This window comes from Panthera tigris, chromosome X (assembly GCF_018350195.1).
Source record: "Panthera tigris isolate Pti1 chromosome X, P.tigris_Pti1_mat1.1, whole genome shotgun sequence".
NCBI classification, from domain to species: Eukaryota; Metazoa; Chordata; class Mammalia; order Carnivora; family Felidae; genus Panthera; species Panthera tigris.
The window spans coordinates 45,627,755-45,640,641 of NC_056677.1; the positions used below are offsets into that span (position 1 = coordinate 45,627,755).

The 12,887-nt window shown below is 51.8% G+C and overlaps 1 protein-coding gene across 1 annotated transcript in view; it reads right to left on the reverse strand.

Moving 5' to 3' along the window:
* Positions 1-7,075: 7,075 nt before the first annotated feature.
* Positions 7,076-12,887, reverse strand: part of IQSEC2 (IQ motif and Sec7 domain ArfGEF 2) — a 76,513-nt gene continuing 70,701 nt past the window's right edge. The window contains exons 11-15 of the mRNA XM_042974649.1: positions 11,839-11,938; positions 11,119-11,280; positions 9,269-9,442; positions 8,728-8,777; positions 7,076-8,129 (exon numbers count right to left, since the gene is read on the reverse strand). Of these exons, the coding sequence (XP_042830583.1) occupies positions 7,164-8,129; positions 8,728-8,777; positions 9,269-9,442; positions 11,119-11,280; positions 11,839-11,938 (1,452 nt within the window). The 3' untranslated portion in view covers positions 7,076-7,163. The remainder of the gene's footprint in view (positions 8,130-8,727; positions 8,778-9,268; positions 9,443-11,118; positions 11,281-11,838; positions 11,939-12,887) is intronic.

Genomic DNA, 12,887 nt, shown 5'->3' on the forward strand with positions numbered 1-12,887 from the left:
GGGCCTATTGCATACAGTTTGGACACCTACTATTCACACATTAGAGTACGTGTGTAAGTGCTTATTTTGTGTTCCCCCATTAGATTGAATTCCTTAAGGGCAGGGACCATGTGGCTTTATACATCCTTAGCACTTGGCATGGTAAGCAGTAAATGTTGAGTAAACAAAAGAAAAATGAATGTATATTTTTGAGCATCCTTAGTATATATTGACTAAAAATAGTACATACTCTTTGCAAACACTTTCTGTGTATATTAAACATCTGTTATAAGCTTAAATATGTTTGAAGCAGGGAACAGTTAACCGTTCCTAATCATATACTGTGTCCCAGTTAGGTACATTATTCTGCCTACTTCAGGACTGAGCTAAGGACATCCTATCTGTAGAGCGGTGCACACCAGTAGGCGCTCACACCCTAGGGTCAGATAGGCCTAATTATTTCAATTATTATTAATCTTTGCAATTTCCCTTAACCTTTGTCCTGGGAAAGATGTAGGTCAATTTACCCATTCTATAGATGAGGAACTAAATTCTAGAAAGATTAAACAACTTGGCCACTGTTACACAGGAAGTTGCTACCTCCTGGTCAAATGTTCTTCCTATTATTTTTCTCACCAGGAATAGGATGGGGCAGGAGAAGGGTAAGGAGAATGCAGAAGGTGGGAGATATGCCAAATCCTAGGCTAAAGGAAGTTCAGCTTTTCCATCTAGATGCAGCTCATTGAAGGGCAAAGAACATGAATCAGGAGTCAGGAGACCAGGTTTGGGTTCCTAGCTCAGCCTTCTCTGAGGTCCTTAGCCCAGACACCATCCCCACCATCCCAGAAGGGCAAATGGAAATTGCATAGAGTCTTTGAAGCCAGTCAGATCTAATTCATTCATTCGCAAATATTTATTAAATTCCTCTTATGCACCAGGCACTTTTCTGGGCCTGAGAATATAATGGTGACCAAGACAGACATGGTCCCTGCTTTCCTGAAGCTGACATTTACCAACTGAGATCTGCAAAGTACCTCATTTCCTGTAGCCTTTATTTTCTCACTTATCCAACGAGGCTCTATAATCCTTTCCTCACAGGGTAGTTATGAAGATGAGAGATAATGATAACTGCCGTTCATCAAGGGCCGACTGCTATGACATTAGTATTGTTATCCTTGTTTTACAGATAAGGGGACTGAAGCTCAGGGAAGCTTACCAAGTCATATGGCTAGTAAGTGGAAGACCCAGAATTCAAACCCAGGCCTCTGTGACTGCTGTAAAAGTCTCAGATGGTGCTCCCCACACCCACCCACCCCCAGGCCCAATAAAATGCTCAGGAAATGGGTTCCTTCCCCAACCCTTGGGTCTTGCTGGAGATAAATCTGCATCTGGGAACTGCAGAGTTAAGAATTGGGAAGCATCAGGGAGCCCACCCTGGGCTGGGGGCTAGGTTGGCCTCACCTACCCACCTGGAGAGAGAGTCTGGCATGGAGCTGGTGCAGGGCAGTGATTGGAAGCCTTGGCTGGGCTCTCAACCACACTCATCCAGTCCATGTTTTCTGGATGAACAGGATGAGAGTGACTTTGTACCTCACTTTTTTTATTTGTAAAATAGGGTCACTTCTAGTGATGCAGGTATGAGCTGTGAGTTCTAACTAAATAGCTGTGGAATCCATCCATCCCCTCCTCATGCCATTTTCTAATCTTCTATCCCCGAGAGCCATTTATTATCTCTAGCCTGGATTATTAAAAGAGCCTCCTAAAGGCATCAAGGTATCTGTGTGAACTCATGGATACATACATACACATAATATATATTCAAAATAATGATAATTCCAAATGAATTATGATAGTGGATTATAATTCATTGAAGAGTGAAATAAAAATTCATGACTCCACACTGATATACATAAATAAAATGAGGGAAAGGGGAAAGCTTTTCCTTAAAGGAAGGATGGAGTAAGAAAATCATCGACAGATGCTCAGACTTTTTCCAAGTAAAAAAGTAAACTCTTAAAAACACACCTATAACCCTAAAATCTTGGCCCAAATCTTGGTTCCCAAATGCCATTCTCCACTAAAAAGGACCAGGGCTCCTTGGGTAAAGTGGCTTATTCCAAGACTGGGGCAGGGAAAGTACATGATGGGCCTGGAGCATCTTGTGGTGCCAGAAGATAAGGAAATGCTCAAAGAAAGTTGGAGACTGGCCAAGAGGATATAGGAGCCAGCTTGGAGGGCCTCCTGCTGGCCACATCTGGGGCATTTTTGAACATCAAATATTAATGTGTTATAACCCACTGAATACAATAGACAACCAAAAGTCCATGAGGAGATAAACAAATACATGTAGAAGAAGGGAAAGCTTTCCCTTATAGTGGAGAGCCAACTAATCCATGTCAAAGGAATGGTGGCATTTGAAAATCACCATTTGGCAACTTGGAGAATTGTCATTGAATACTAAAACCTGTGAGTGAAAGTTCGAGGAGAACAGGATATTTGCATAATCTCAATGTAGCTCTCCACAAGTTTCTCATTTATTACAAAGGGAAAAACAGTAACTTTACAGTGGGGACACTATACAGGCTAATGTATCCCTGGGCTCTTACTTCAGGTCCTCATGAGGCTCTGGTGAAAAAAACCGGTTGGCAACAGAGGAGTGAGGGTACACTGACTGCCAGCCTCCGTGCTTTGGGATATGCTATGCCTGCCACCTGGGCTTCCCTCTCCCATTCTGTTCTCAGTATGCCACTAACACATCACACACTCACATACATCACACACTCACAGGCCTTTGTACACACTGCTCCCTCTGACACATGCCCTTCTTTACCAGGATAACTCCTACTCACTTTTCTTTTCTTTCTTTCTTTTTAAGTTTTTGTTTACATAATCTCTACACCCAACATGGGGTTCAAACTCACGACCCTGAGATCAAGCCTCCCATGTTCTTCCAACTGAGCCAGCCAGGCGTCCCCACCCCTGCCACTCACCTTTCAAGACACAGATAATAGGGCAGTTCCCTCCTTGCCCACCAATCACCCACGCTGACCCCAAGTTGGATTTTTCCCTTCTTTGCTCCCCCACACGTGCTGTGCTCCCTTTAGGGACTGTACCTATTGCATGGACATTATCCCCACCAGGCTGTACATTCCTGAGGGTCTTGTCCTGAACTAATATGGTAGCCACTACCTACATGTGGCTATTTAAATTTAAATTTAAAAATTCAGTTCCTCAGTGGCACTAGCCACATCCCAAGTGCCCAGTAGCCACATGTGCTAGGGGTTACTGTACTGGACAGCACAAATATAGGACATTTCCATCATCACAGACTTATTGGACAGCACTGATCTAGGACAAAGAATCTGTGAGAGTCTAGGACCTTTGTCCTTTGTTATGTGTTGTCCCTCCCCATCTACATCCCCAAAGAGACTGGCAGTAGGACCTTTGAGAGCCGGATAGCCACTAGGCTTCTTGTCTTCAGGCCCTCACAGAAATGGGGAGGTAAGGAGCCAAAGTACCCCTCCACAGTCTGGATGGTGAGGTGCCGGGAAGTGGGAGAGGGCAGGGCAGGGATAGTCCAGTGAAGGGTGGAGGGGGGAACATCAGAAATATCTGGAGGAGGCATGAGGGGGTCCCAGGGGGCCCAAAAGCTTGGTATACAGGTTGCACCAATCAATAAGTTAACCAATGCAAAGATACCTAAGATTTAGCTTGAAAAGAACTATTCATTCAAATCAACAAAATTTCAGGGTCATCTATGCTGTGCAATGCTCTGGACAGAGATGATTCAGACCATTGTCACCCTTGAGGCCTGGTGAGGAAGAAAGGTAATGACATGAAGGATCTCAGAGGATATGATCAAGGGCACACTTTGTGAGGGATGGGTCTTTTAAGCTCATCTAACAACAGTGAGAAAACCAGAGATATTGGGGGGGGGGCACCTTTGCTGGGGGTGGGGCAGGGAGCAGGAAGGCACAGGTAAAATAGAGTCTGAAAATTACACACAGGCCTTTTCAGGGAACAGTGAGTGGGTGATCAAAGTGTGGGCGAGGAACGAGGATTAGGAGATTGGTTGGGGCCATGCGGTGGAGGACCTCCAATGTCAAGACAAGGAGTTTGCTTTCGTTTCTGTAGGTGGCAGAGAACAGCTTACTGTGTGTCTGGCAGGAGGGTGGCATTTCATATGCATCTGTTAACAATTTCCCTGTGAGATTATTATTCCTATTTCACAGGTGGAAGACCAGGTTCTGAGGGGCTAGGTGACTTGCCAAAGGCAACACAGTCAAGTCTGTGACTGAGCCAGGATTTGAGTGCTAAAAGCTAAGCTTTGGGAAGACAAAACCAGCATGAAGTTGAAGGTGGGAGAATGGGGCGTGACTAAAGGCAGTCCAGCTTGGCCCACCAGGGAAGAAACCAAAGAGAAAGAAAGGAAGGAAGGAAGGAAGGAAGGAAGGAAGGAAGGAAGGAAGGGAGGGAGGAAGGAAGGAAGGAAGAGAAAAAGAAAAAAAAATGCTGGAGCACCTGGGCACCTGGGTGGCTTAGTTGGTTATGTGTCTGACTCTTGCTTTTGGCTCAGGTCATGATCTCACAGTTTCATGAGTTTGAGCCCCGTGGCTGACTCTGCAGCACAAGAGCCTGCTTGGGATTCTCTCTCTCCCTCTCCCTGCCCCTCCCCACTTGCACTGTCTCTGTCTCCCTCAAAATAAATACATAAAACAAATTTTTTAAAAAAATGCTCATTGGATTTCATTCTGAAACCTCCGCATCTAAGCTCTTCCAACGCTCAGGTTGGGTCCTGGAGGCAGCATCAAATGGTTAGATGGCCCCAGCTGCTTCTCTCACTCAAATGTGCATATGAAGAAGAAAACAAAGGCCTCGGTCCAAGCTGCTAAAGAGTGGGGCCATACAAACCATTCCCTCTTAGGTGCTATTCCAGGCCATACAAACCATTCCCTCTTAGATGCTATTCCAGACTCTAAGAAAGCACCAAACATATTTACTGACTGCTGCTTCTGGGGACCCTGCTGACCCTAACCAAGAGCCAGTGCTCTGCCCCACTCCTACTGGGCTCTCCCAAGACCCAGGACATAACTTGTGGGGCTGGAAACATGTTCATTTCATAGGGAGGCAGTTTGGGGGGACTGGCCTAGAAATCAGGAACCCCCATCTTGACTTGCTGTGTGGCCTTGGAAAAGACCCTTCCCTTCTATGGACTTGTGTCCTCCCGTGTAAACTAAAGAGAATCTAGCTATTTGCTATCTAACAACATAAGTATATACACAAAAGAGCTCTTATGATGTATCCAGCCCCTGGCTTCCTGGCCCAGGTCACCTACCCCCCTACCCTCAAGGACAGAAACGTGGCCAGCCTTGGGCAGTGGGGAGGGCCCCAGGGCAAAGCCAGGCAGCCACAAGAAGGGTAAGCACAGATGGCACAAGAGCAGAAGGAAGTATCCCACCTGTGAAAGGAAGAGCAGGGAACTAACCTCCCCAAGCACCTACTCCATGCTGTCTGCTTGATATCCGTTACCGCCATGTCATCATCGCTACTCCATGTGGCAACGGCTTTATCACCTCAAGGTTTAAATCAAGAAAACTGAGACCCAGAGGGTGCTTCTCCTGAGTGTGCGTCCCTCAGAAGGGAAAACCTCAGGACTGGAACTGGATCAACTCCAAAGCCCACACCCTTGCTGCTGTGGTCCATTAAGGAGCTGAGAGAGGGAAATCTCCCTCATCCCCACCTCCCACCCAACCAAAGCGTCTCACCCACCCAGTTGCCTGAGCTGCTACCCTTAGCTCCTCACCTCCCTGGGCTAAGGCTTCTCTCTCCAGGGGCTCCACCCTGGGGGAGGGGGCATAAGTAGGAGGCAGAGGCGGGAGGTGAGCACAAGGTCTTTTATGAGGCATCAAATATACATTCTTATATACAAGGAGGAAAAAAGACAATGCCTGAACCCCAGCTCCTCTCCATACAGCCCCTCCCACTGCTGCCCTCCCCCACCCCCAAGCCCCTGGGTCCCTGGACCTTTATACAGCCAGGGTCTGTCTGTCTGTACTGCAGCCCATGGTAGAGGGGGGAGAGGGAGGCAGGAGCTGAGAAAGGAGCTGGATGTGCGGGGCAAGAAGAGGAGCTGGGGCTTGTAAAAAATATATTTATAATAAATAAACAGGGCTGTAAAGGGGGCTGGAGAGGCAGCAGAGATTTTGACGGACAGAAGGACTCAGGCATCCTGGCTCCCAGCCCCTGCTCTGATGGCTTCAATCTGCCTCAGGAAGGACATCTTGGGCTTATGGTGGCCCTCTGGGAGCCTCTCTCCCCCGGGCTGATGCTGGGTGCCCTGCTCCAGCGAGGTGTATGTGGGCAAGATCTGTAAAGTGCATTGTCTTCAGTTGTAGGAGGGGTCGGTGTAAGGGAATGGGAGGGCATGCAATATGGGTGAGGGAGGGCAGTGCCCTTCTCATCCCAGACCTAAGCACCCCCCCCCCCAAACCTGTCTGGACTTTTATCAGGGTAAGAACGTTGCTGTGAGAGGCAAGGTCCTGAAGCTGAAGCGGTCTGGGTTGGGGCCCACTGGAGAGAGGACAGAGGCTGGCTCTGGAGAGGAAGCACTGCCCATTTGGGGGCCAGCGTTAGTGGGGACCCACCAAGTGCACTGACAGCCCTGTTCCTCTGGCAGGTTGAGAGACACATGAAGGAGTTTAGTCAGGCCCTGAGGTCTGAGAGAGGGCTAAGTCAGCCGAGGTTTGGCCACAACTCTACAGAGCTCCCTCCTAGCCCCATGTGGCTAGAGGTGCTCTGGGGAAGCCTCCACCCTTTACTGCTCCTGACACCTGCCTGCCCTTCTCTACCAGCCAGAGCTGACGGGCGCTTACACTGGCCCAGAAGTCTGAGGCCACCTTGGGGATGGGGGTGGGATGGAGACAGGGAAAAGAGGAGGAGGATCTCCAAAAGGTCCTCACCACTCCCCAGAGCTTGAGAGCCCTGCATCCAGGCTTCGGGTGGCAAGGATCCTTCAATCTGGAAGGAAACCCCATGGCGACTGTTGAGGGTTAGAGGAGGGGTCCCGAGGCAGGGAAGAAGTGGGGAGGAGGACATCTTTATGTGTATATATATTTTGGAAAAACTGGGGAACCTCTTGTGGATTCCCCAGACCTCCCTGGGCCCCAGCTCACTCCCTCTGTTCATCAGACCACGGTGCTGATCCGGCTTGGCTTGGCCTTGGGGTTTGCACTGGGTGGGTTGGCTGTGCCAGGGGGCCCAGAGGCGTGCAGCGGGCCATGGGGGGAGGTGGGTGGCAGGGGTGAGTGTGGGGTATGGGGTGAGGGGGGGGGCAGGGGTGGGTAGGAAGGGTGGGGTGGAATGGGTGAGTGCGGTGACAAGGGTGACTGGGGGTGGTGAGGGTGGGAATAGGAGCCTCCTGGTGGCCGGGATCCAGGGCCCCCTGTGGCCCCTGCTGCTGGCATCATCTGTGGGTGGTGGCTGAAGATGAAGTGCTTGGGGCCCTGTTTGTGGGCCGGAGGGTGCTGGGGGGCAGGACTGTACAGGGGCAATGGGGATGTGGGCTGGTGCAGGGGGTGGCGGCCATGTGGAGCAAACTGAGGGTGTCCTCCAGCCCCCCGTCTAGGAGCCCTGCCTGGCCGGCCCAAAGTATAGTGCTGGGGGCCTGGGACTGGGCCATGGGCATGGAAGTGGCGGTGTGGCCCCACAGGTGGGGCTGAGGCGGGAGGTGGTGGAATGGAACCCAGCTGGGGCAGGGGCGGGGGCTGCTGAGGAGGTGGGGGGAGAGGGGGTTGCTGGGGTGGGAGGTAGGGTGGCGGGGCGGGGCCTGGTCCTTGGCAATACTGGGCATGCAGGGCCTGGAGCTTGGACTGCCCATCAGGCAGCACCCCCAGGCCACCGTGGCTGTGACCATGGTGGTGGTGGTGGTGGTGGTGGTGGGTGGAAGAAGCAGATGAAGAGGAGGCAGAAGCCTGGCCTGTTGGCGGTGGTGGCATCTGGAAGGGCCCCTTGCCCCGCTTGCTTCCAAACAGGGAGCCCAGGAAAGATGAGGAGTTGGAGACCGGTCTCTGGCTCTTGTACTCCTCTGGCGGCGGGGGTGGGGGCGGAGGTGGCATCCTCTGGTGAGGGCGTGGACTGCTAATAACAGACCCCTGGAAGCGGGGAGGGGGGAAAGTCAGGCCAGTCTAGACTTCCTAAACCCCCAACCCTAAACTCCACCCGGTCCCTGAGGGCTGGAACTGGGGAGACAGGAACCCCCATGGCGTAATGAAAACCAGTTTAATGGTCCTGTACTTGTACATGGAGCTCCCCAGCTTGCAGAGCTCCGCTGTCACATCCACTATCTCATCTGAGCCTCTGCTGGGAGAGGAAGAATTAGTAGTACCTCCTCCTCATCCCCATTTTGCAGGCAGGGAGAATGTTAGGCCCAGAGGCACAGAGTGACTTGCTCAGGCTCAAAGAGCAGGACTTGGAGGTGAGAGCTTCTCACAGTCCAACTCCAAGGGCATCTCAACTCAGAGTCGGCCCTGGGGTTGAGAGGGGCTAGGGAGAGTGGAAGACAGACTGAGAGACAGGCAGAGTGAGGACAGACAGAGTTGAGGACAGATGGAGAAAGTGGTTGGCTGGGAGAGGCAGCCTTGAGGTTCCCATCAAGGAAGAGGGGGAAGCATCAGGTCCCCTCCTCCTCTGGGGCTCCATGGCAGGGCAGGGTTCATGCAGAGGATGAGTGGGGCAGGAGCTGGCACTTACTTCGATGGTGCTGTCCAGCGATCCCACGCTGTTACGCCGCCCCCGCTTCCCTGCACCCACAAGCAAGGAGCCCAGCGTCAGAGCAGCAACCCCCCCTCCCCACCCTGCTGGGCTCCAGAGCTGGGCACCAGGCCTGGGCCCCTCCCGGGGACAGACACCCCTATTCCCTTTCCCCCGTTGAAGAGGGGAAGGTGGGGAGGAGGAGAGGTGGAGGAGGAGGAGTGAGAGGAGGAAAAGATGGCGAAGGAGGAGAGGTGGTGCTGGAGAGATAGAAGAGGAAAGAGAGGAGAGGTGGAGCAGTGAGAGAGAGAGAGAGGGGCTGACTGTGGCCCCACTTCACACTCCCTGGCCCAAACTCTGGGCTCCACCTGATCTGACCTGGCTCCCAGGCCCCCTGCGGCACAGTGCCCGGGGCTCTGGATAAAGGCCGGGTGTGTGCAGGTGTGGTGGGTGCAGGAGAGGCTGGCGGTCAGTGATAGGAGGCAGAGAGGACACCCGGTCCCACATCTCCCCAGCCAGGGCAGGGGCCCCAAAGACTTGCCTGCATCGGAGAGGTCTCGCAGAGAACTGCTGAGTGCGCCCCGTTTGAGCCCATCGCCTGCCCCATACGTGTCCTCCAGGCTGCTGCGGGCCAGCGTGCCATTCACTGAGTCTTTGGCCCCTCCGGGCTGTGAGGCATTAGGCCGCATCATACCTTTCTGCTTCTCTAGCTCCGCTGGGTGGTTGTGGGGGAGATGGGGAGAGAAGGTCAGGAACAGGAGTGAAAGGCCACTTGGTAATCCCAGCCCTCCAGCAACCTTCCCCATTCTTGCCTGTTCTGTCCCCAGGCCTTCTGCTTTGCCCCCTGGACAGACGGCACATTCCCCCAAAACCTCAGCTCCATCTCTGAAGCCCCCCCACGGCGCCCACCCTGTTTCACACCATCTCCTCTGGCTGGGTTTTCCCTCTGTCCCTCTCTGCCTGCTCCTCCTGCTCCTCTCCCCTTCCTCTCACCCTTCTTGCTCCCCCCTCCCCTGCCCACTCTCAGTCTGGTCTCCCAAACCACCCCTGCCCTTCAAAACAGAGCTTCACAGTGGTGGCTGGTCACAGCAGGGGCAGGAAGGCCCTTCTACTCTATGGCAAAGGGCAATCCTTCCAAAGTCGGCTCAGTTCTCAGCTATCTTGCTCCAGAGCAGAGGGCTCCAGGAAGGACAGGAGCAGGAAACCAACAGGAATGGAATCCTCTATTATATGTCAGCAGTCTGCTGGGAGCTATGTGTACTTGATCTCGCTTAATCTCACAACAGTTCAGAGGGAAGGATCATCATCCACATTTTTCAGAGGAAGAAACTGAGAATCCAAAAAGTCATAAAGCTGGCCCGGGGTCATACAGCTGGAAATGGGGGGGTGGGGAGCTGATATTCTGGAAGCAGGTCTGCCAGAGTCCAAAGCCTGTGCTCTCTAGCCTCCTTACAACGCCCCCCTTCACCTCCCTGAGGAGGTCATGGAGACTTTTGCCTGTTGCCTTCCCCTCATTTTGGTATGCTCACCCCTCTCTGAATGTCCCCTGGGTCTCAAGGATCTGGTGAACTGAAATGTGCGGACCTTGCTTTGCTGAGTGGAGCAGACCCTGGAACCGTGAAGGGCTCACTGAGCAGCTGTCAGCTGCCTCAGTTTCTCTCTCTGTGTCTGCCTATCTCTTTCTCCTCAACATCATGTTACTTAACTGTGACTGCTTAGCCTGGAGAAGAGAAAACTTGGAGGGCGTTGAGTAAAATGAGACGTAATCACTCTTTTCCCATTATATATGCTTAAAACGACTTGGCGTGGCCTCTGGGGGCCAGAAGGATGGGTGATGGGGACTCAGCTCAGGAAATGGAAGGTGGGAAAAGGACAGGAAAGGGGAGGGGGGCTGGGAAGAGGGATCACCTTTTTTGGACAACTAGGATGTTCAGTGCCAGGGTCCTACTAACATGTAGGACATCTCTTCTACCTTGCCTCATTAAATCTCCACAACTCTGTAAGGATATTTCATCATCCCAATGTCATGTATGAAGAAACTGGGGGATCAGGGAGTCAGGCAACTCACCCCAGCTTACCTATATAATAAGTAGCATACCTGGGATCTGAAACTAGAGTCCTACCTCCAATACCCTGATGCTTCTCCCTGCTGCCTTTCAATAGAAGGAAGAGCTGGCTCCTAATCAGGGCTTGGAATAATTATCTGAAGTTCAGAGGTAACGAGCCCCTTGTCCCTGAAGGTATTCAAGCAGAAGCTGAAAAGTTCCTAGAATGGGGGTAGGAAGGTTGGACAAGCTAACCCTCAACTCTGAGATTCTCAGAGGACAGGATTCTTGGTGTCTGGGGGGATCATACCAGGAAAAGGGACAAGAGGTACAGCCGGGTACTTACACTCCACGCGGTATTTCTCCATCTCCTGCACCTCGGCAATGGACTCGCGCAAGTCAGATGTGAAGCGCAGCCGGTCCTGGAGGCTGGGGGCATTGAAGATGATGAGGACTTTGCGCTCCCCACCAGGTACTGCAGACAGCAACTTGATCCCAAACTGGTAGTCTGGTGGGGGAAAGGGGAGGTCAGGCACCCCTGTCAGCACTGAAGCAAGGTGGCTCATACATGAATGAGTTTTTCTACTCTTCAACTCCAATCCAGCCTCTTCTCTGCTCAGCATCCTCAGTGGCTTCCCTTTTGCCCCCCAAGGTCCCCAAAATCTTGGCAGTCATGGCCCTGTTACTCCCTCTACTCCAGATAGAAAGGCAAACTGCACTCTGACCCTCTCCAACCCCTGCCTTCACACCTCTGCCTCTACTCACATTGTTTCTGTTGCCACCTGACAGAGCTCCTCTGGCTCAGTCCTTCAAAGCACAGCGTGATCACCATCTCTTTGGCCCACCAGAAAACGTACACACTGCGGTTCTCTGCCAGACCCCCAGGGCACAGACCCAAATCATACTCCACCCTAGCCTACCCTGCATCCCGGGACCAAGTAGGTGCTTTGGAGACCTTAGTCCAGTTGTAAAGGACTCCAAAAACTGGAGGTTGGTATGGATGAAGGATGAACACGGGGGCCATGGCATAGACTTTGGGGATGCTGGGATCCAAGTAGGGACTCACATGAATTCTGGAAGAGCTGCATGTGCATTTCCACCAGAGGAAAGGACTGACGGAAGCTGTACGTCACCAAGATCTTCTTCTTCTGGAAAATTTTGGTGACCTTTGGCAGGGGGTGGGAAAAAGACAAGAGGCAGGGTTTGGGGTAGGGAATTTCCACATGACACCTATTTCTCATAGCCACCCTCCCCTCCCACCGCCACTGAAAGACATATACACACAAACACACATACCCACAAGTTGGGGAGAACTGAAGCTTGAGGAGCAGAACAGGAGAGATGGGAGAAAACGCAAGTTCCTGATGTAATGACGATGCGCAACGGACATTTGCGATTTTTATAGGAAGTAACCAAATGCTCCCCAGAAAGCCTGTTCTATCTAATACCTCACACAGACTCCCCGACCCTGCCCCTTTTTCTGAGCTTCCAGAGTGCTGCTTCAGTGCCTTTCACCACCAAGCTTTAGGTGAGCGCTCTGTGGGTGTGATCGCCCCCTGCTGGACCAGAAGCGCCAAGAAGAGTCTGACTGTCGTGTTTCTTGCCCACCTCGGTAGAACCCCGCAAACTGTGACAAATGCCAATGAACAAACGTCTAGAGTTAATGAGTCTTCCTCTCAATAGCCCAAGGTCTTTATCAAGTACTTGGGCACTCTGGATTCGACAACCAGAGGTTGTGAACACGTCAGACAGTCTACAAAGTGGTGTTTAAAAGCAAATTACTTGATTTCAGGATGGGTTATAGTGCATGGTTATGCAGAGCATTTTCTTAGTCCTTTGGACTGTGAGCTCCCGAAACATTTACACAGCACCCATGTGGGCCTGGCACTCCTCTGGGTTAGGCTATTCCACTTCTGACTTCTTAACTCCATCCTCATGACAACCTTATGAGATAGGGACTAGCCCCACTTTACAGAGGAGGAAATTAAGGCTTAGTGAAGGCATTGGAGAGGCTTCATCTAAAGCAGCAATTCTTGGGGCGCCTGGGTGGCTCAGTCAGTTAAGCATCCGACTTCAGCTCAGGTCATGATCTCATGGCTCATGAGTTCGAGCCCC